This window comes from Nilaparvata lugens, chromosome 3, assembly GCF_014356525.2.
Source record: "Nilaparvata lugens isolate BPH chromosome 3, ASM1435652v1, whole genome shotgun sequence".
Lineage (NCBI taxonomy): Eukaryota > Metazoa > Arthropoda > Insecta > Hemiptera > Delphacidae > Nilaparvata > Nilaparvata lugens.
Genome location: NC_052506.1, coordinates 97508476 through 97531796, shown reverse-complemented (window position 1 = coordinate 97531796; position 23321 = coordinate 97508476). Strand labels below are relative to the sequence as shown.

Sequence of the window (23321 nt, the reverse complement as noted above, 5' to 3'; positions counted from 1 at the left end):
GGATGGCTTAGAGGTCTTATGCCGGACTATCGAGAGACCTTACTCAATGTGGTTTCATAGTTAAAATACTCTGATAATGGTGGCTATGCATTGGGGAAATGAGCCGGATTTGGAAAGTGAGCATGGTTAGTGTGAATGTGTGAGTGATTGGTTGCTAATTTTTCTTTCTTTCTTCTTCTATTTTTCTACTTATCCATAAATTAATAAATTATCTGATATTCATTCCTGCTCGCAGACGTAGAGTTTTGTACTCTAAGCAAGCAGTATTTTTCTATCCAAATTCCCAAATTAGTCCTGATTTAGCATGTTCGAATTCTTGTCTGAAGTTATTGTTTAATAAATTAGACTTTTATGTACTTTATAATATAACTTATTACTCTAATATTGTAAGCTGTATGATTTTTTCTCATAATTTGTAAATATTGTGAATTGGATTGAATAAATTTAAATTTGAAAATTTGAGTTGCCTTAGGCTAGTTTCACACACATTCGGATCGTTTCGTTTTCGGCAAATTCCGATAAGTGTGAAACGGTGATTCGGTTTGAATTCGGTTCCGAATAGCAACCGCATAGCACCGAACGCCCCCTCGACACGAATAGGTTCTATCATATTCGAATTCGTTGCTGGGAAACCGGAAATAAAAACAAAGTCTTTTACACACGCTCGCTTTTTTTGTTTTTATTTCAACCGGATATCGTGATTATCTGTTTAAACATTTTACATGTCAAAATCTATTCATTTCTGTTAGCTCACTGGAGCATTTTTTTCTCAATGAATAGTCTGCTAAAAAATATGAAGATAAATTAAAACTAGGGAGAATTTTTATTTTTTCATTTTTCCATGAAAATTACATAATTTCATTAATGGAGTGAAGAGATGAACGTTATGTAACATGTGTCAAAATTGAAACAAAATTTTCAATTCAAAAAATAATTACTCTGAACATCCAAAATTAATGTAATCAAAAATAAACTATTCAAATAGTTCACAATTTTTAATTAACTTGAAAATTAGTTGTTCAAGAATCAAATCTTTCTATTTGAACACCAGCTTTTATATTTTATTACCAGCATGAATTATGAAAATCCAAACAAAGCTATATTTGAGAAGATAATACATAATTAGAACCGTACGAATTAAAACCTGTTATGTATGAAAGCCTCATTCGTTTTCGGCAACGAACCGAACCGAACCGGATGAAACCGAATGTGTGTGAAGCTAGACTTAGGGAAAAAATCAAATGTCTGGACTTGGACGTTGAGAAATGATTTAGTGGCATTGATTAGGATTGACTGACCGTGCAACGGCGACCGTCTCCACATTGGTGACAGTGGTGGGGCAGCCGAAGAGACCGACATCGGCGGGGAAGGGGGGCTTGAGGCGGGGCTTGCCCTGTTTGCCCTCGATCGACTCGATGAGCGCCGTCTCCTCGCCGCAGATGTAGGCGCCTGCGCCCCTGTGCATGTACACGTCAAAGTCGAAGCCTGTGCCACATGCGTTCTTGCCAATCAGTCCCGCCTGGTAGGCCTAAACAACAAATTAATACAACATGATATACAACACAAGACATTCAATATCGAGATCAAAATACAGTGGAGCGGCCAAGTTAGAGTGTAGATTCATCTATCTATGCTTATAAAATTCTTATAGTCCTATATTAAGCGAGCAATTTCTGTATATCTGTTTATATTTTTATATCTGGTTATCTGGACACTTTAATATCTGGTAATTGATGTTCAACGGATCTCGAAAACGGCTGTAACGATTTTCACGAAATTTGGAACATAGTAGGATTATGATATAAAATTTGATTGCACTAGGTCTCACCCTGAGAAAACTAGCTGAAGGACATGAAAAGGATAACAATTATTCAGCCTTGGAAAACAGATGATAATTTCGTCGTCTGTCGAAACAGAAGATGCGTGTGTGGGAGAGTGGCAAAATTATTTCCAGCTGTGTAATCAATCAGCGATAAATACTATCTAGAAATTTTTATCGACTTGATCAAAATAATCTGATTTGTTGACATAACATGGTATTCATTCTAAACTAGAGTATATCATAATTTTCAAAGTTATTCATTATTTGACAATTTTAAGTGATTAGTGAGTGTTATTTTGTTATTCGATTTGGTTTGTAAATAATCTAAATTAGAACTTTTTCAAGTGTATGGAACATAACCTACTTTCTCGACTATTAATAGTGTATAAATCAAAATTCGGGGAAGAAACAGTTTTGGGCTGTGCCTGTTAGTCCTTCCCCAATCATTTTAAAGAATTGCGTTATGTTTATCTATTTTATAAATAAATAACGAGCGAAGCTCGGTGCCCCGATATTATTATAATAGAGAAAGTAGGGTTGTGTGTTGTTTGCATCAAAACATGTCAACTTGTGGATTGCACATGAATTCTAAAAATATCAATCTCGTGCACCTCGAAGCCAAAATTTTAATTTTTCTTCTCAATTTTTCAGAATTAATGTTCAAATTTCATAATCTAGAGAGACTACCTTTTCGAAACAGATGGTTAAAATTTGACAACTAAATTAATAACCAGTCCAATTTTGTCAGGTTGGCATTAAGTTGCGGAAGGTTTCTAAACAAGACTTTAGTTCTGTCACTTTATAAGGTTAGCAACAAGTTGAAAGACTTATCTTTACTATAATAAAGGAAAGAACTGGCTCATACACGTACGGGATAGAAAATTATGTTTGACGCATTATCACGTCTAAACTACTGGGCTGATCAACTTGAATTTTGCATATAGATTCTCAACTAACCGAGGATGGTTCTAGGCGTATTTCAAACTCTACAAGATTCCACTCGCTCAGGTTTTCAGTTTGTCAAGTTAAAAAACAGACCCTTGCGGAGCACAGGGTACCTTCTAGTAATATTATAAAGGAAAGAGTCGACTTATACATGTACGGGATAGGAGATATACGAATGGCGCTTTGAACTTTTTATTAGCGCTGAAAGTTGAAAAAAGTACATTTGTCGAGTTCAAAGCCAAATTTCAGTTTGAACGCTCATAACAAGTTCAAAAAAAGTCAAACAAAGGAACAAATTATAAGAATCTCATTGGGAATTAATTCCTTTTTCCAACCATATCCTTAGAATTAGATTTGACTAATAATTTTCTAGTTATTGACGTTTTTTAAAAATATCGAAAAATCTAAACCATCTTCTTTTTTTTTTTTTTAGATTACGTCTAAAGACTCCAGTCTGGAGTATAAGACAGTCATGTTATTACATAATAATTCTAACACTAAGTAGTTCACCTAGTTTAGTTTGAAAGGAATTCTTGTACACTATAAAAAGCTTTATCAACTAAATATTTTTTCATTTGTTTTTTTGAAATCTTCAAATCATCATTACTTTTCAAGATTTGAGGTAGCTTGTTATAAATTTCCTACCAATATTCTGGTTTTTGTTCAAATAACCTACTATTGTGACCCATTATATGATATCTGCTCTGTTTCGCGTATTATACCATGACATCTGATTCGGATCACACCACTCTTTTTCACATGCATTACAACTTCATATACATACAAAGATGGCACAGTTAATAGACCAAGCTTTTTAATAAAGGCCTACAAGAGTCTAACCTATTCACTTTTCTATACATCTGAGTGCCTTCTTTTGAATCTTAAAACTCTGTCCATATTTTGTTGAGATGAATTACCCCATACTAAAATAGCATACCTAATATGAGATAGTATAAGTCCATGGTAAGCAGTTAACAGTAGTTTTTTATCATTCAGCCTAGCAAGCTGCCGCAGGACAAATACCCAGATGATATCTTATTACATATCCTCTCAATGTAAGGATGCCATGTTAATTTCCTGTCCAATAAAATTCCCAAGAATGCTACTTTCTCTTCTTGGTCTAATTCATTTCCTCTACAAACACATTAGTTCTCTATCCTCTACTGAATTATTTACTTTTGAATTGTAGGAATTGACATTTCTTACTATTTATTGTTAATTGTTTGCTTCAAGAATTGGACAATTGCTGTACTCCAGTAAAAGCATTTATTTCTAGACTATCTCATAAATAATTGTTAAAGATAAGCGATGTGTCTCAGCAAACAACAGAGCCTGTGATCTTTTAACTCTTTTGGTATTGATTCACATACAACAGAAACAGTCAGGGACCCCAGAATTGAGCCTTGAGGTACTCCAGCCTGGACCTCAGTTTTTGAGATTTAATTTTTACTATTTCATTCCCATCCACCTTGGTAGCTCAACACACTGGTTCTACCTATGAGATATGATTCAAACCATTTTAGTTCTATACCATTCACACCTACAGTTTTTTAGTATTTCCAATAATATTCTATGGTTCACACAATCAACGGTGACCTATGCTGAACTATTGCATAATTTTAAGTTGCTGAGGGTATTAATAGCAGCACTCGGAATTCTCATTTAAAGTGGTCAAACCTGAAACTGTGATATCCATTGTGAATAATTAAGCTCCTCAAAAAGTGAAGACTGTTTTGGTCTATCGAATTTATTTTAAAAATATAATTGAATCAATTTGACACCATTAACTCTGATGATAAATATAGTCTTACTCACTGGTCAATTCCCCGATTGTTTGAAACTATCTTTGCTCAGCCCAATCTTCAAGAAAGGTGATCGAGAATTACCAGAAAATTACAGCCAATAGCAATTGTACCTATCATAAGCAAAATAATTGAGGCCTGTATTTTCTATCAAATGTACGATACTTCTCAATCAACAAATTGCTGAATGTAAACCAATTTGGTTTCAGACCTGACTGTTCAACTGCAATGGCCGTTGAAAAAACTAGTCAACTTCACCTGGATGATTTGAAAGAGAATGGTTGTAGGGGGAAAAATGCTAGACTTGAGTAAGGCTTTCGACATTACCACATAATATTCTCTGTAGGAAGCTTGAATACTATGGGGTCAGAAACAAAGAGCTTAAATTGATCGAAGACTACCTTAGCAATAGATATCAAATTGTTAAACTTAATGATGAAGGATCTGAAGCAAAGAAAGTATTGGCTGGAGTGCCGCAAGGTTCAGTCCTTGGACCTTTTCTGTTTTTGGTCTTTGTTAATGATTTTAATGATAATGTCCTTGTTTTTCTGTGCTATATGCTGATGACACCACCATTCTTAGTGCCAACAAGAGTGTAGACAATGTGGTGGACAGTTTAGATGCATCAATTGCAAGTTGTAAAGAGTGGTATAGTGCGAATTGCATGGTTCTCAATGAGGGAAAGACAGAAAATATAATTTCACACTTAGAAATAACTTAAGCGATATCCACCAAACATGTATGAAACCTGTCAAACTATTAGGCATTGTATTGGATAGTAAATTAAGCTGGTGTAGTCACATTGAGCACTTATGCAAAAGTTATCAAGAGTCATTTTTCTCTTAAGAAAACTAAAATCCTGCGTTAGTTGTGATACTTTGATTCTTACTTATTATGGTTTGTTCCACTCGCAACTAAACTATGGTCTTAGACTTTGGGGTAATAGTAGTGAGGTGAAAAAAGCATTTGTATGGCAAAAAAGAGCTATTCGTTGTATTGCTGGTTTGAAGAGTCAGGAAACATGTAGGAACAGCTTCATAGATTTGAATATAATGATCCTTCCATCTATGTATATCTATGTCAATTTAATATATGTAAAAAAAATATGAAATTTTCCATAGACCATAGCCATCACATGAGTATCAGACCAGACACCGAGAAAACCTAGTAACTCCAAGTTTGGGTATGAGGGGCGTAGAGCTGCCGCCCGGGATGACGGCGAGCAGGTTGTCCCATCCACCGCGGACACCACCGGCGTGCCGCTCGATGAGCTCCCTGAGGGGCACTGACATCTCCTCCTCGACGGTGCACGGCCGGTTCACATGGCCCGAGATGTTGAACAGTTTGGTGCCCGTGTTGCGCGGACGACCGAACGACGCGAACCACGCGCCGCCCCGACGACAGATTGTCTGCAATCATTCATTAACTGCCTCAGAATAACACACAAAACAATACTTAATATGAAGCAATTCACTTAAAAATTCAAAGAATATAATTTTAAATTTCTTAAAATTAATCGGGCGACAGATTGTCTGCAATCATTCATTTATTGCCTCAGAATAACACACAAATTCAGATTTTATTTGATCCAATTCACAATATTTACAAATTATAAGCAAAAAGATAAGAAGATCAACAAGATGAAAATAATTATTATTGAACGAAAATCCAAATTAAATGCTGTAAACCACCCCGAAGACTTCTGCTACTGCAAACATTGACAACAGGGTTAACAGCTATCCAGGGAAATCTATCAATCTAATTTAATTTTGGATTAATTTGGATTATTAGATTCATTTAATTTGTATTTTCGTTGATCAATAATATATTCATTAATTAGCATTTGAATAAATGCAATTTCTCATTAATTTCTATCTGTAGAAATAATTTTAATGAATTCTCAATCATTTAATGATTATGTGTTTCTATCATTTTTGAATGAATTTTGAATTACAATAACAAAGAAACGAGATTAGACTAATAACATAGCTACCTCTAATACAAGGCCCCGGCCTACAATATTGCAACGTCGCAGCGTAGGCCTAGAATCACCAATCATGTATTACATTCTAGGCCTACACTGCGACGTTGCAATATCGTAGGCCGGGGCCTTGTATTAGAGGTGGCTATGCTAATAATAAATATGTTCAGAAATCACAATACCTCCTACGCAATTGATGAATTTAGAGATTCGGAAATAAGTAAACTAAAATTTGTCTAAAACTAAGTAGGACAATCTAAATCTGTTAATAGAATAAATAATATTAACTTTGACAAGAAAATTTAGTGAGTAGCAAGTAGGTTCTCAGTATAGATTTAACAGGTAACTCAGGTTTCATTTCTCTCTCATTTTATATCAGTTTCAGTAATATCTCAAGTTTCATTTCAGCTATTCTCTCTATTGATCCATTCATGAAATCATCACAAATAGAAACGTCTGTAGTGTATTATCATTCATGCCCTCATCATCACCTGGGCTTCAAGTACTTGTGGAGAGTTATTTTTCGGAGTCTCAGATGCTTGCCTCTCAGATATATCTTTGTTTTCAAGGTATTGTATATGTTTTATGTTATTTTGCTGGAAACTGTGGTCATGCGTTGTTCAGGGATGTTCCTAGTTATCAAACTAGGAGAGTGACATCTGATTCACTAAGACTTCCTACATCGTATACCACTCGTTTCCAGAAATCGTTTGTATTTCTCGGCCCTAAGTTTTTCAACAATATTCCTCTTGAAATTAAGAGAACACAAAATCGACTTGTTTTTAAAACAAAAATTCTTGGATGGCTTAGAGGTCTTATGCCGGACTATCGAGAGACCTTATTCAATGTGGTTTCATAGTTAAAATACTCTGATAATGGTGGCTATGCATTGGGAAAATGAGCCGGATTTTGAAAGTGAGCATGGTTAGTGTGAATGTGTGAGTGATTGGTTGCTAATTTTTCTTTCTTTCTTCTTCTATTTTTCTACTTCTCCATAAATTAATAAATTATCTGATATTCATTCCTGCTCGCAGACGTAGAGTTTTGTACTCTAAGCAAGCAGTATTTTTCTATCCAAATTCCCAAATTAGTCCTGATTTAGCATGTTCGAATTCTTGTCTGAAGTTATTGTTTAATAAATTAGACTTTTATGTACTTTATAATATAACTTATTACTCTAATATTGTTAAGCTGTATGATTTTTTTCTCATAATTTGTAAATATTGTGAATTGGATTGAATAAAATTTAAATTTGAATTTGAAAATTTGAGTTGCCTTAGGCTAGTTTCACACACATTCGGATCGTTTCGTTTTCGGCAAATTCCGATAAGTGTGAAACGGTGATTCGGTTTGAATTCGGTTCCGAATAGCAACCGCATAGCACCGAACGCCCCCTCGACACGAATAGGTTCTATCATATTCGAATTCGTTGCTAGGAAACCGGAAATAAAAACAAAGTCTTTTACACACGCTCGCTTTTTTTGTTTTTATTTCAACCGGATATCGTGATTATCTGTTTAAAAATCTTCCATGTCAAAATCCATTCATTACTGTTAGCTCACTGAAGCATTTTTTTCTCAATGAATAGTCTGCTAAAAAATATAAAGATAAATAAAAACTCAGGGAGAATTTTTATTTTTTCATTTTTCCATGAAAATTACATAATTTCATTAATGGAGTGAAGAGATGAACGTTATGTAACATGTGTCAAAATTGAAACAAAATTTTCAATTCAAAAAATAATTACTCTGAACATCCAAAATTAATGTAATCAAAAATAAACTATTCAAATAGTTCACAATTTTTAATTAACTTGAAAATTTAGTTGTTCAAGAAATCACATCTTTCTATTTGAACACCAGCTTTTATATTTTATTACCAGCATGAATTATGAAAATCCAAACATAGCTATACTTGAGAAGATAATACCTAATTAGAACCGTACGAATTAAAACCTGTTATGTATGAAAGCCTCATTCGTTTTCGGCAACGAACCGAACCGAACCGGATGAAACCGAATGTGTGTGAAGCTAGACTTAGGGAAAAAATCAAATGTCTGGACTTGGACGTTGAGAAATGATTTAGTGGCATTGATTAGGATTGACTGACCGGTGCAACGGCGACCGTCTCCACATTGGTGACAGTGGTGGGGCAGCCGAAGAGACCGACATCGGCGGGGAAGGGGGGCTTGAGGCGGGGCTTGCCCTGTTTGCCCTCGATCGACTCGATGAGCGCCGTCTCCTCGCCGCAGATGTAGGCGCCTGCGCCCCTGTGCATGTACACGTCAAAGTCGAAGCCTGTGCCACATGCGTTCTTGCCAATCAGTCCCGCCTGGTACGCCTAAACAACAAATTAATACAACACTGATATACAACACAAGACATTCAATATCGAGATCAAAATACAGTGGAGCGGCCAAGTTACAGTGTAGATTCATCTATCTATGCTTATAAAATTCTTATAGTCCTATTATATTAAGCGAGCAATTTCTGTATATCTGTTTATATTTTTATATCTGGTTATCTGGACACTTTAATATCTGGTAATTGATGTTCAACGGATCTCGAAAACGGCTCTAACGATTTTCACGAAATTTGGAACATAGTAGGATTATGATATAAAATTTGATTGCACTAGGTCTCAACCCTGAGAAAACTAGCTGAAGGACATGAAAAGGATAACAATTATTCAGCCTTGGAAAACAGATGATAATTTCGTCGTCTGTCGAAACAGAAGATGCGTGTGTGGGAGAGTGACAAAATTATTTCCAGCTGTGTAATCAATCAGCGAGAAATATTATCTAGAAATTTTTATCGACTTGATCAAAATAATCTGATTTGTTGACATAACATGATATTCATTCTAAACTAGAGTATATCATAATTTTCAAAGTTATTCATTATTTGACAATTTTAAGTGATTAGTGAGTGTTATTTTGTTATTCGATTTGGTTTGTAAATAATCTAAATTAGAACTTTTTCAAGTGTCTGAATTCAAGTGTATGGAACATAACCTACTTTCTGGACTATTTATAGTGTATAAATCAAAATTCGGGGAAGAAACAGTTTTGGGCTGTGCCTGTTAGTCCTTCCCCAATCATTTTAAAGAATTGCGTTCTGTTTATCTAGTTTATAAATAAATAACGAGCGAAGCTCGGTGCCCCGATATTATTATAATAAGAGAAAGTAGGGTTGTGTGTTGTTTGCATCAAAACATGTCAACTTGTGGATTGCACATGAATTCTAAAAATATCAATCTCGTGCACCTCGAAGCCAAAATTTTAATTTTTCTTCTCAATTTTTCAGAATTAATGTTCAAATTTCATAATCTAGAGAGACTACCTCTTCGAAACAGATGGTTAAAATTTGACAACTAAATTAATAACCAGTCCAATTTTGTCAGGTTGGCATTAAGTTGCGGAAGGTTTCTAAACAAGACTTTAGTTCTGTCACTTTATTAGGTTAGCAACAAGTTGAAAGACTTATCTTTACTATAATAAAGGAAAGAACTGGCTCATACACGTACGGGATAGGACAATTATGTTTGACGCATCATCACGTCTAAACTACTGGACTGATCAACTTGAATTTTGCATATAGATTCTTAACTAACCGGGGATGGTTCTGGGCCTATTTCAAACTCTTCCACTCGGTCAAGTTTTCAGTTTGTCAAGTTAAAAAACAGACCCTTGCGGAGCACGGGTTACCTGCTAGTAATATTACAAAGGAAAGAGTCGACTTATACATGTACGGGATAGGAAATACACGAATGGCGCTTTGAACTTTTTATTAGCGGTCAAATTAAGTAGAGTACATTTGTCGAGTTCAAAGCCAAATTTCAGTTTGAACGCTCATAACAAGTTCAAAAAAAGTCAAACAAAGGAACAAATTATAAGAATCTCATTGGGAATTAATTCCTTTTTCCAACCATATCCTTAGAATTCGATTTGACTAATAATTTTCTAGTTATTGACGTTTTTAAAAATATCGAAAAATCGATAGAACTCTACATATTTTACTGCCAATATTTTTGTTGAAAATTTCATGAAGGAACTATGGTCTTTAGCTTTTTCTGTTGCACCATCCCAATAAGTTTCATATAATTTTGTTCTTTTGAACGCTCATAAAATGTCCAAAACATTCAAATAGAGGAACAAATTATACAAACCTTATTGGAAATGTTTTCCTCTTTCCAACCAAACATATTAGAATAATTAAATTTTGACTGATATTTTTCTAGTTATTGACGTTTTTAAAAATTCCGAAAAATCCATATATCAGATAAAAAGACTAAGGAATTGTCAAAGCTACAGATTTTATTAAAAGTAGAAAGACCGGTTTCGGTTGTTACACCATTGTCAATCTCTGATAAACTAAAACTTTTTATTTAATATGAATAATTAGTAGTTAATTACCACAATATCAACTTCTCAACTACACAAAAAATCCATCTCGAAAACTGAAGGTGTATTTTCGTTTCTGCGTAAATTTCCGCAGTCGACGACGACAAGCATTGTTGACATTCATATTGTGCAAATTTCAAGTGTGCTAAAACAGCTGATCTAATAACTTTTCAATATTTGTGTTTATTATTCAAGAATCAAACATTTCTAATACTATCAACATATTGCCATTTAAAAGTATAAAAAAGTATTATCTCAACCTCTCTCATTAAAACATAATTGAACATAATCTTTTAGGTTATGTAGACAAATTGAAATCTACCCAATCTGAGATTCTCTCCCTGTCGACGGCATTTAAGCACAAACCAAAACCCCGCTTAAGGTCGATATAAGAAAAATTTTACTGGACATTTTTGTTGCAAATTTCATGTAGAATCTATGGTTTTCGGCTGTTACACCTTTCAAGGGACATTCTGTACAATTGGTGTAAAGTGCATTGTTATGGAATAAAGTGATATTCGATTTTTGCAACTCCACACCGTTGCCAAATCGTTTGTAGACTTACCTCGCTGATGGCAACCTGCATGTTGGACGCCTCGTTGTAGAACTCGCCGCGAATGTAGATGTAGGCGGCCTGAGCACCCATGGCTCGACCAGCGATAAGGCAGCCCTCGACCAACTTGTGGGGGTCATGGCGCATGATCTCCCGGTCCTTGCATGTGCCCGGCTCACCCTCGTCGGCGTTCACGCACAGGTACTTCGGCCTCAACAAAATATCTCACATCAATCATCATCTTTCAAATCAAATCTTCATTTTTCCCATAAACACATGACAATGAATTATTATATAAAATAGTATTATTAATATGAATTATTTATAGAAAATAGAGTACTCAGCGTTAGGCAATTATATATATTATTATTATTAGGGTACATGAAAAAACATCAAAATAGAAAGCACATCGTAAATCATGTACATAATACTAGAATAAGAGAACGTAATAACCAAGAAGTGCCAAGAATGTATACAGAATTTGGGCAAAGATCACATGAATATTTAGGGCCTACATTATTTAATAGAATACCAATAGAAATCAAAGGAGAAGGAAATTTCATTAGCTTCAAAAGAAAAATTAGTCATTGGATATTCAGTATTGGAATACATAGCAGTGAGGAACTAATAGTAAATAGGATTTAGGTTAAAGTAGTATTCTTTATACTTTAACTTATTTGCAGGAATAATTAGTAAATCGGTTTAGTATCATTGTACTAGGTGATGATTAGGGTAATAGATGCAGCTTTAGATTATATTTATTTACTTATTTATTTATTCAAAGACAATAGATACAATGCAGGTAAAAACAACAGGCATTCGCCCAAAACTGCTTTAAACCTTAATTTGGAATACACAGTCTAGAGGTTATGTAAATGATTTTCGAAATTTTTGGAATTAATCTGTCTTTAGCATAATTTTGTATTAATTTGATGATATCCTCAACACATATTATAATATTTTATGGTGAGGTATCATTTTTAAAACTTGAATAATATTATAGGCTATTATTGAAAATGTATAAGAATATTATGTAATGGTTATAAAAAAGTAAAATACAATATAAAATACAAAATCAAATACCAATAATAGTATAGAATATAAATATACAAAACGGGAAGTCCCTGCAAGGTTCGAAAAAACCTGAGCGCAGAGGCTGAGTGTTCAACGATTAACAATTATTATTCATATGACTTTTATCGGCAGAGAGATCCTTTTGGATGTTCTGCCTCGCCGTATTACCCAATGTCATTTCCTATTAACACTCAAGTTTATAGGTTATATATTGGGTTCTTCATGTTTTCTCACTAAAAATTTGCACTTTTACTTCCTGAGTTTCTATTTTATAAAGTTTAACATTAAGAAAACTTATTTCTAAACACACATTTAATTTTTAACAATAATAATGGGATAACATGCAACTTAGTTCTGTTATCTAACATTCAATGAAAACATCGGGAAGAGAAACAGGGAGTGAGAAGGGGAAGAGAAAATGGGAGAGTAGAGGCCTAAGGGGAAGAAAAGAGTAGTTGAAGATCAAATAAAAACATGATACGTCTTAATAGAAAGCTAGGAAATTTCTCTGGATAAAAGCTACTTACACTAAAATATAATTGTTTGAAACCATCCATGTATGAATTTTAATTACCAGTGTTCTATTGAATTTACTATAGTGAGGTCCACGATATAATGGCAGTAGAGAAAGATAGGATAACAACGTTGTCGAACCTCTGTCATGTCAATGCCTTCTACAGACGGTAGCTGATACAGGTTTACTAATGTAATATTAATTTTTCATTCTCGTTTGAAAATAATCAATTATATTTTATTAAGCCAAAAATTATATTTTTCAATTATTTCACAATGAATTTTCATAATTAAGATGGAATATTTTGTAAATTAGTTATTCTACTTTGTTGAAAGACGATCTGGCAACAGAGCAAAGCGAGAAAGAGATAGCGCTATCCGCTTTGTTGAATGATAGACAGAGATAGCAATATCATTGCTAATCAAACACTGCCATTATAACGTGGACCTCACTATAGCACTTGGCGGGAGTCTCAATTCAGGCGGCCATGTTTGTGGGTCTATCATTCGAAAACAATTGACGATCTAGCCGCTCCGGTCACTAAACGTTTTGTGGGGATGACACGCTGTTCAGCTGTGAAAATCACCCTCCTACCGCTTGTCTGTGTCTCACGATATGTGATTTGATTGATTGAGTACTTTATTTATGTAGATTACAATATATACTGGCTTATACACTTATATACAATAGCTTACAATACAGCAAAATTATAGATGAATTTACATAATATACCCTAATAAAATAATTGACCGAAACGAAGCTGAGGTTTTAGTTTCGCCTCGATCGGCTTTTGTCTGTTTGTTTGTTTGTACCGCAGTTATTGTCCGATTTGGATGAAATTTGGTATACAAGTTCTTCGAAACAAGGCGCAGAAACGTATGTGTAACGATTTTTGATAAGAACTCCGGTTTTAATATAAATTGTGCCGCTCTAAAATGTGCTGTATTGAATGAATGGTATCGTTGGAATGCTATCGATAGAGGACAAGAGTTGTCAGCGGTAAACCTTGAAACGTCTGAGCCGCTCCAAATCATACTGTATTTATTAATTGAAGAAAACTTCTCACTTGATTGCACCATTTCTTCCCTTTTCAACACGATATTTCCCTGTTTCATAGATGAATAGTTTCTAGACCTACCGAACCGGCCGGAGACATCACAGCTTAGTTAGTTAGCTCTTGTTTTCGTTTTAGTATGAGATCGGAAACCGATTTGTGAGCATAAACATTCTGCATAGGCATAACAAGCCGCCATAACATTAAATCCACTTTTCATGAAAAACATTATTAGCAACCTCCTGTCATTTGTCACCAACAAACCCATCTTATTTAGAATCATTTTCCGTCTCACTATCGTCTGTGAGACGATTCATCGTCTAAATTGCCTACTGCATATTCCATTTTTCTATCAGTTGACCGATTTCTTATAATTGATTGTAAGAAAAGTTGTAATATTGTAAATATGGGGACAATATGAAGGTACCTCCTTGAGAGACATTTATAAGTCCGGTGTCCCTGGAAACAATGTCTTTAGCACTTTCAATGGAGAAAATAATAGATGACATGGATAAATCTTCACAATATACTGTACTTTCTTAATGGCCCTTCTCATTAATTTGAAAGTTGTAGGCTATTCATGAGCGAGGTCTACTGTTCGCAGAACTACTAATAAAATAATTATTGAACTGTATATGACATGAAAAAAGCAATTTGGAATAACTATAGATAATATTGTTATGCATCAACAAAAATTGGCGGAGTTTTGGACATATCAATGTCCATTCTTCGGAAAAAATATTCAAAATATCCTTCCCACTAACTCTTTGCCAAAAAATCGGAGTTTGTGAAATGTGATCGGAGGTTGGAGAAAAATGAGCCTCGTAATTGACTTTCTTTCTTAGAACATTCAAAGGGTTCGATGGTAAGAAATGGATTAGCAAATGAATTAGCTGCTTAGTTGTAACCTACAAATAACTTTCCTATTTTTAATAACTTAAACCTATTTTTGGACAATTTCTATCTAAATTTGGGAAAGGACCAGTTTTGGGCTTCAAGTCTGCTGTTCCTTTCCCAATCATTCATTGTTGAGAATGATAAATTGTATCTATCAATGTATAAATAAACAAATAAATAGATTTACCTGCCATCGGATGGTTTGTTCATGAAACTCCATTTGAGACCGGAGGGGAATCCAGCTCCTCCTCGGCCCCTCAGACCTGAAGCTTTCACTTCATCTGGAAGCACACATTTCTCCTTATTTAATCACATATTTTCAGCTAGAAAATTATCTAAAAATCTGGTGTGGCGCACTCACACAACTTTCCTTGCCGTTATGAAAATTGATCACCTGACGCTAGTGTAAACGCGCATCTCAAGTCAAAGATCTGAGCCAGCTGGTGACAGTTCAATAACGCTGGATACACAAGAGATCTGCTATCTCTTCATAGTGAATGATTTAATAGAATCAAGAGTTGCCAAAAGTTTGCAATTGCATAATCACATTTTCTCAAATTTCAAGCTTATTTCAATTTTAGGTGAAAATGTTACTGGACATTAATTGAAGAGATTTCCGTGTTCACGCACATCTCAAGTCACAATTCAAAGATCTAAGCAAGCTGGTGACAGGGCAATAATGCTGGCGATCCACGAGGTCTGCTATCTCTTCATATTGAATGATTTAATAGAATCAACAGTTGCCAACAGTTTGCAATTGAATAATAACATTTTCTCGAATTTTGAGCTTATTTTCAATTTTAGATGAAAATGTTACTGAACATTAATTGTAGAGATTTTTATGCTGAATCTTTTCCACTTAAAATTTTTTGTTTACATTATATCTGAAACCTGATAATTGGGAATCTAAAATCAAACTTTGCATAGATGGGGCGGAGCTCCTGAAATGTTTACAGATATGGGACTTGTGGCAGTTGATAGAGCTTATCAATGACTGTTTTAGGAATAAATTTGATCAAAATCGTTGGAGCCGTTTTCGAGAAAATCGCGAAAAACCCTGTTTTTGACAACATTTTCGCCATTTTAGCCGCCATCTTGAATTGCATTTGATCGAAATTGTTCATGTCGGGTCCTTATATTGTAAGGACCTTGAGTTCCAAATTTGAAGTCATTCCGTTAATTGGGAGATGAGATATCGTGTACACTTTTTTGGACTCAGGGGACCATCAAACGTATAGAAATTTAGAAATTGAGGTACCTTAATTTTTTTCGGAAAGCAATACTTTCCTTACCTATGGTAATAGGGCAAGGAAAGTAAAAATGCTACAACACATATGATCTAAACAATAAACGAACAATTCACCAAAAACAACTGCTAGTAATGAAGAAAAAACATTTTTATTAAATATCGATCAGTTGCGACCTGAATACTCTGACACCAGACCTGAGCCAGCCAGGTCACTCGATATTATTAGTAGGTAACCTGTACCCCACAAGTGTCTAGTTGAAAACTTGACGTACTGAAATCTTGAAGACCTGAAAATAGGCCTACAACAATCCTCGGTATAGCATCTATATGCAGAGTTTCAAGTTCATCAGTCCAGTTGTTCAGACGTGATGATGCGTCATTCGTGAATTTCCTATCCCGTACGTGTATAAGCCAATTCTTTCCTTTATTATAGTATAGATGATGGAACTGTACTTACTGATAATGAAGTCGGCCCCCTTAAGAACGATTTCCTTGGTCTTGTACCAGTCTCCCCGCTTGAGAGCTCCCTTCAACCGCCAGTCATGGCGACCGTACAAGTTCGTGAAGATACGGTCGCTATCGTTCAATGGCCCGTATTTCGTCTGCAATGAGAAGAGAAAACACTTGAAGAGAGTCGAGCAAGAAATGGAGACATACGCCTGGTTTTCATTAGTAGAGTTCCCTGGGCAAGTGTTAACTATCTTAAGAAACTCTCCCAATGGAAACGTTCATGGTAGAGTGGGATAGCACCGTGGGATAGTACTCTACCACTTGCCTTCCCCCACCACCGCTTCTCACTCTACTCTACCACGACTATGCTAATGGAAACAGTCTCGAACTAGTAGAGTAGAGTCGTGCCGTAGGCTATCAAGTTTAAGTATTGTTATTTGTTAAAAAGTATTGATTTATTGAAATTGATTGAAAAGTGTTCATTTATTTAAAAGTATTGACATTTTAACCTTCTGGTAGTCGCGCCATACTCAATCACACGAGCAGTCGCGTGTTGTATTTTGTACAACATCCAATTTTCCAAGTGTTATGTACTCTGTTTACTGTCAAAACATATTAATACATTGTATATTACTTTTTCCATCTTTTTGGATTATTTTACGCCTATGAACATTTGGATGATTACCATTTCATAGCCCAATAAGGTACATCAAGCAAAGCCATCAACTCTGTGTTATTGGTTCGTTTACAGTCCCCGTATACAGTCTTTCCCTATCATACTTATGCACTGTCGCGACTAAATGGCTTCTAAAACTGAACCATAGAGAAATAATAGCGTAAGTAGATATCCCATGGTATAGGGAGTATATGTCGTAACTTTTACTGTTATCTCAAGCCGATAGTCCACGTAGTTCTTTCCCTTGAAGCTGTGTGACACTGGTAGTCTCTCATATTGTGCCGTTCTTACTCTCACCCCAACAAAACAGTAAAAATCGACAATAATCGACAGAAATCGGCTTGAGATAACAGTAAAAGTTACTACATAAACTCCCTATACCATGGGATATCTACTTACGCTATTGTTTCTCTATGACTGAACCATTGCTCGGTTGATGCTGCAACTCAGTGGAGTGATGGGGAGACAGTTTTGGAATGCTTAGGTGACTCATTCACTGACACCACACCATCCAATAGTTTTGTGCAGCAAAAAAACTGGCACTGTTGTACTTTTTACAACAGCGCGACTGCCGGAATGTTAATTAACAATATATTTCATCTTAATTATGAAAAATATATTTCTTGCTTAGTAAAATATAATTGATTATTTTAAACGAGAATCGACAGTTAATATTACATCAATAAACCTGTATCAGCTACCGTTTATAGAAGACTGACAAGACTGTGTGGATCGGCAACGTTGTTCTCCTATCTTTTTCCACTGCCATTATAACGTGGACCTCACTATAGATCCCTATGCATAAACAGTGCGACTTACGCACTGTCGCGACTAAATGGCACCTAAAGACTGAACCGTTGCTCGGTTAATACTGCAACTCAGTGGAGTGATGGGGGAAAGTTTTGGAATGCATAGGTGACTCATTCACTGACACCACCCCATTCAATAGTTTTGTGCAACAAAAAACTGACACTGTTGTACTTTTTACAACAGCGAGACTGCCGGAAGGTTAAGGTTAAATCTGTTTACTAGACAACACACTTTACCTACTATTCTCAATTGTAGTGAAAACAGTTACTCGACCAAGTAAGTAGAGTTACCTCGGTAGAGTTAGTATACTCGACCTACTAGATAAAAACCAGGCTATATTGGTGATTTCTGATCCATCATTGCGAGTGATTGAAGCTCATTTAATTGACATCTGCAGAGTTTAAATATCATACGATAGCCACCCCCAAAGCATATTAGCATAGAGAAAACATAGTACAAGGTGGTACAGAGGAAACGCATGTTTTTCGAACCGATATTACTCGGCGTCGGGAGGGGGTATTGACCTTGAACGAATGTTGGCAGACGGCCCATAATATGCCATTTCAGTCGCTATGGAGTGTTGTGACTTACAACATCGTGTGTTCGCTGTCGAACAGTTTTTTTTATAGAAACAATGAATCTGTAGTTTTAAAGACTTAACCTTATCTAAATTTGGGAGAGGAATAGCACAAGGTTACCTTATTTTTTCTCTCCCTAAAATTTTGATGATGTACTTATTGTATCAATCAATAAAGAATAACGTAGTCACAGTGCAACGCTTTCGCGTCAATATTTTAGAGTTGGACGTCGAGGTGCAGTGCCTGATCGAAATACTGTACTCCAATGACTTGCAGCGTTTAGAAGTACTGGTTCTAAAGAAACCACCTGGTCTTCCCCTTTCAGTTGGTACTCCGGAAAATGTAGACCGAGTCAGAACAACGGCAGTTGTTGCTCGTTCGAGTAATGGGTGGCTAGTTGGAGTAAGTGATAACGCGCCGGTCCGATAATCAAGAGAACCCGAGTTCGAATCTCGACCAGGGGCAAAAGTTTTTGACCACAGCACTATCACATAGACACGGACACCCCGTCTTTCAGAGGAGACGATAAACCACCGGTCCCGACTATCTAAAGAGTAGTCGTCATCTCTCTCCCTCTCATTGGGAAATAAAATCTATCTATCTATCTCACGCATTACCCACGCACAAGCCTAAGAGCTTATGTGGGCATCACCCTCGACTAGACGACATGGTCTCAGGACTAGACGACACTGACTCTGTCTACATTTTCCGGATACGAACTGATGACTAAAGAACCGGTTAACTGGTTGTAATTGCTAATTGTTGTATTTACAGGTTTACACACGCAAAGAACTGGTGCTGAAAGTGTAACTTGCATGGAATGTTGCAATTAGCTACGTCATTGTCTTTACAGTAGAACAACAAGCTTTAATTTTAATGATATAGAAGCAGTTTACTATTTTTTATATTTTCTAAGTATTTTAAAGTTGAAAGTACCAAGAAATCTATACAGAAAAGGCTTGGCCTAATTGTTAATCAAGATAGAGCCTCTGTCTCCCATATTTTCGGATGCATTTAGTCTATGTGGGGAGATATTTATTTCCTGATAATATGCATTGTAATGTGAATAGAAATAAAATAGAAATGAATTCAATTAATGGATTCTTTATTTTGCATAGTCGAAGAAACTTGTTTAGCAGGTTTCAAAGAAACTAAAGAAAATAGAATATTTGATTTAACGTTTACATTCTATTTAGTTATATTATGATTGCTATTTCACCACCTGTTTGTTTTATTTGAAAAAAATGATTCAAATAAAAATCTATCCTGAAAATAAATGACTGAATTTAAAAATAGTATAGACATAGTTAACTAATTATCCCATTAATCTAGATAAAAATATTATATTATATAAAAGTTTGCGTTTCAAATCGTAAAATTTCTTACAACTAAGCTTAAATAAACTAAAATTATATCTACATAAAGCAATAATAAAACCACTTATCCTTGACATATATACAGAGTGTTTCAGAGGAACGGTAAATTTTGAAAGTTAAATAATTTCAAGAAAAACAAATCTTTAAATAAAGTTTTTCATAAATTCAATATTAAAAATAGTGCCATTTTAGAATAAATAATACCGTAACATTTATTTTTTAAAGATGACTTCTTGCAGGTGTGTTCCTTATCTACGCAAACATTCCTGTAGTTCTCTTCATCACATTGTCCATGGTTTGACGTAACATTACAACTGGAATTTGAAATCGCTTCTCGAATATTGGCCTTCAATTCTGTAACTACGGAAGAATTGAAGGCCAATATTCGAGAAGCGATTTAAAATTCCAGTTGTAATGTTTTGTCAAACCATGGACAATGTGATGAAGAGACTACAAGAATGTTTGCGTAGAAAAGGAACACACCTGCAAGATGTCATCTTCAAAAAATAAATGTTACGGTATTATTTATTCTAAAATGGCACTATTTTTACTATTGAATGATATGAAAAACTTCATTTAAAAATTTGTTTTTCTTGATATTATTCAACTTTCAAATATCCCGTTTCTCTGAAACACCCTATACAAACTAACTTTAAATACGTGGTTATTTGAAACCGGCAGGGATGTTGCTGATCAGTTCATCAACCCCTCTTACCGATTTTAATAATATGTATACATTTTTCTTATATTTATCATCTAAGATATATTGCACATAATGTATCATTGTTTAAGTATTAAATTTTATCTTTTAGTGCTATGTTAAGCTGTATACAGTAATAATAATTATTTTGTGCTGCTTCAAATCAAACATATACTTTCTGCACTGAATTTAATTAGCTTTTTATTTTTAAAGATATTGTAAATATTTATTTTTACTTTTTAGTACCAAGGTCTGTTTCATTAGAACTCTTTCCCCACACAGAGACTCGTCTATGTGAGAAAAATTCAAAAGTGTTGTATAGTCTTTTATGGACTGAATACTTGATTTGTGAATAAGATTCTATTTGATTTAATTTGAAAAATGATCTGAAACAGAGAAACAACATTTTCACACCAGTTTTGATGTTTATTTTCATTTTAGATTATTATAATGACTTTAAAAACAGTTTTTATGAAATTGAATAGAATATACTTACTTTAGTTGGTGCAGCATCTGAATTGCTTCTAACTTGAACGGTACTTAGAACAGGACCTGAAAAAGAAAAATATGGATTAAATTCCTTCAAGGCTCACCCGATCTTTTAAGTTAAATGTTGAAATAAAGTTTTTCATAAATTCAATATTAAAAATAGTGCCATTTTAGAATAAATAATACCGTAACATTTATTTTTAAAGATGACTTCTTGCAGGTGTGTTCCTTATCTACGCAAACATTCCTGTAGTTCTCTTCATCACATTGTCCATGGTTTGACGTAACATTACAACTGGAATTTGAAATCGCTTCTCGAATATTGGCCTTCAATTCTGTAACTACGGAAGAATTGAAGGCCAATATTCGAGAAGCGATTTAAAATTCCAGTTGTAATGTTACGTCAAACCATGCGTGGACAATGTGATGAAGAGACTACAAGAATGTTTGCGTAGAAAAGGAACACACCTGCAAGATGTCATCTTCAAAAAATAAATGTTACGGTATTATTTATTCTAAAATGGCACTATTCTTACTATTGAATGATATGAAAAACTTCATTTAAAAATTTGTTTTTCTTGATATTATTCAACTTTCAAATATCCCGTTTCTCTGAAACACCCTATACAAACTAACTTTAAATACGTGGTTATTTGAAACCGGCAGGGATGTTGCTGATCAGTTCATCAACCCCTCTTACCGATTTTAATAATATGTATACATTTTTCTTATATTTATCATCTAAGATATATTGCACATAATGTATCATTGTTTAAGTATTAAATTTTATCTTTTAGTGCTATGTTAAGCTGTATACAGTAATAATAATTATTTTGTGCTGCTTCAAATCAAACATATACTTTCTGCACTGAATTTAATTAGCTTTTTATTTTTAAAGATATTGTAAATATTTATTTTTACTTTTTAGTACCAAGGTCTGTTTCATTAGAACTCTTTCCCCACACAGAGACTCGTCTATGTGAGAAAAATTCAAAAGTGTTGTATAGTCTTTTATGGACTGAATACTTGATTTGTGAATAAGATTCTATTTGATTTAATTTGAAAAATGATCTGAAACAGAGAAACAACATTTTCACACCAGTTTTGATGTTTATTTTCATTTTAGATTATTATAATGACTTTAAAAACAGTTTTTATGAAATTGAATAGAATATACTTACTTTAGTTGGTGCAGCATCTGAATTGCTTCTAACTTGAACGGTACTTAGAACAGGACCTGAAAAAGAAAAATATGGATTAAATTCCTTCAAGGCTCACCCGATCTTTTAAGTTAAATGTTGAAATAAAGTTTTCAAAGATCGCCCACACACCTTGGAAGAACTAAAGGAGCGAATCAGAGAAGAGATCCAGGCCTTACCAACCGCAGTGTGCCAAAATGCGTTTTAAAACATTAAAAATAGGCTACATTAGTATATTGCTGCTTATGACCGTCATTTAACTGATATAATTTCCAAAAAATTAACAATAAAAACTACATTCCAAACTGAATTTAACCCATTAAAGAATTTTTTCTAAGTTGAACGGCTCATTACTTATAACCCTTCCAAACTTGTCAATCGCCTCTGCCCCACCCTGTACTTGAAAAGCTATAAACTGCTTTGTTAATGATACTAATAAAATTGACTAAGCCAACATAAATAAGACATTTCAGATGAAAATTGTATTTTATTATTGTTTCCTTCTAGCTGTTGACCCTGTGGTCAATATTTGGAGTTGCAGGAGTTTAAGGGGTTATTTTACAGCATTTAATTTTGGATTATTAAAAAATAACTTGATGATTATTATTTATTGCTTATTTGAGAGGTTTACAATATAAATCTCATGAACTATTTATGAATATGAGGATAAGAGAATAAAAGTGCAAAATTATATCATATTCACACATTGAACACCTCAATTTTTTAATAGTATTAACTATGGTTTTTCCA

The 23321-nt window shown here is 34.4% G+C and overlaps 1 protein-coding gene across 1 annotated transcript in view; it reads right to left on the bottom strand.

Annotated features, from left to right (window-relative positions):
- LOC120350673 (NADH dehydrogenase [ubiquinone] flavoprotein 1, mitochondrial) overlaps window positions 1-23321 on the bottom strand; it is a 40802-nt gene that overhangs the window by 14766 nt on the left and 2715 nt on the right. Inside the window, exons 3-7 of the mRNA XM_039425226.1 lie at window positions 21380-21435; window positions 16751-16895; window positions 15232-15325; window positions 11518-11716; window positions 8660-8890 (exon numbers count right to left, since the gene is read on the bottom strand). Of these exons, the coding sequence (XP_039281160.1) occupies window positions 8660-8890; window positions 11518-11716; window positions 15232-15325; window positions 16751-16895; window positions 21380-21435 (725 nt within the window). The remainder of the gene's footprint in view (window positions 1-8659; window positions 8891-11517; window positions 11717-15231; window positions 15326-16750; window positions 16896-21379; window positions 21436-23321) is intronic.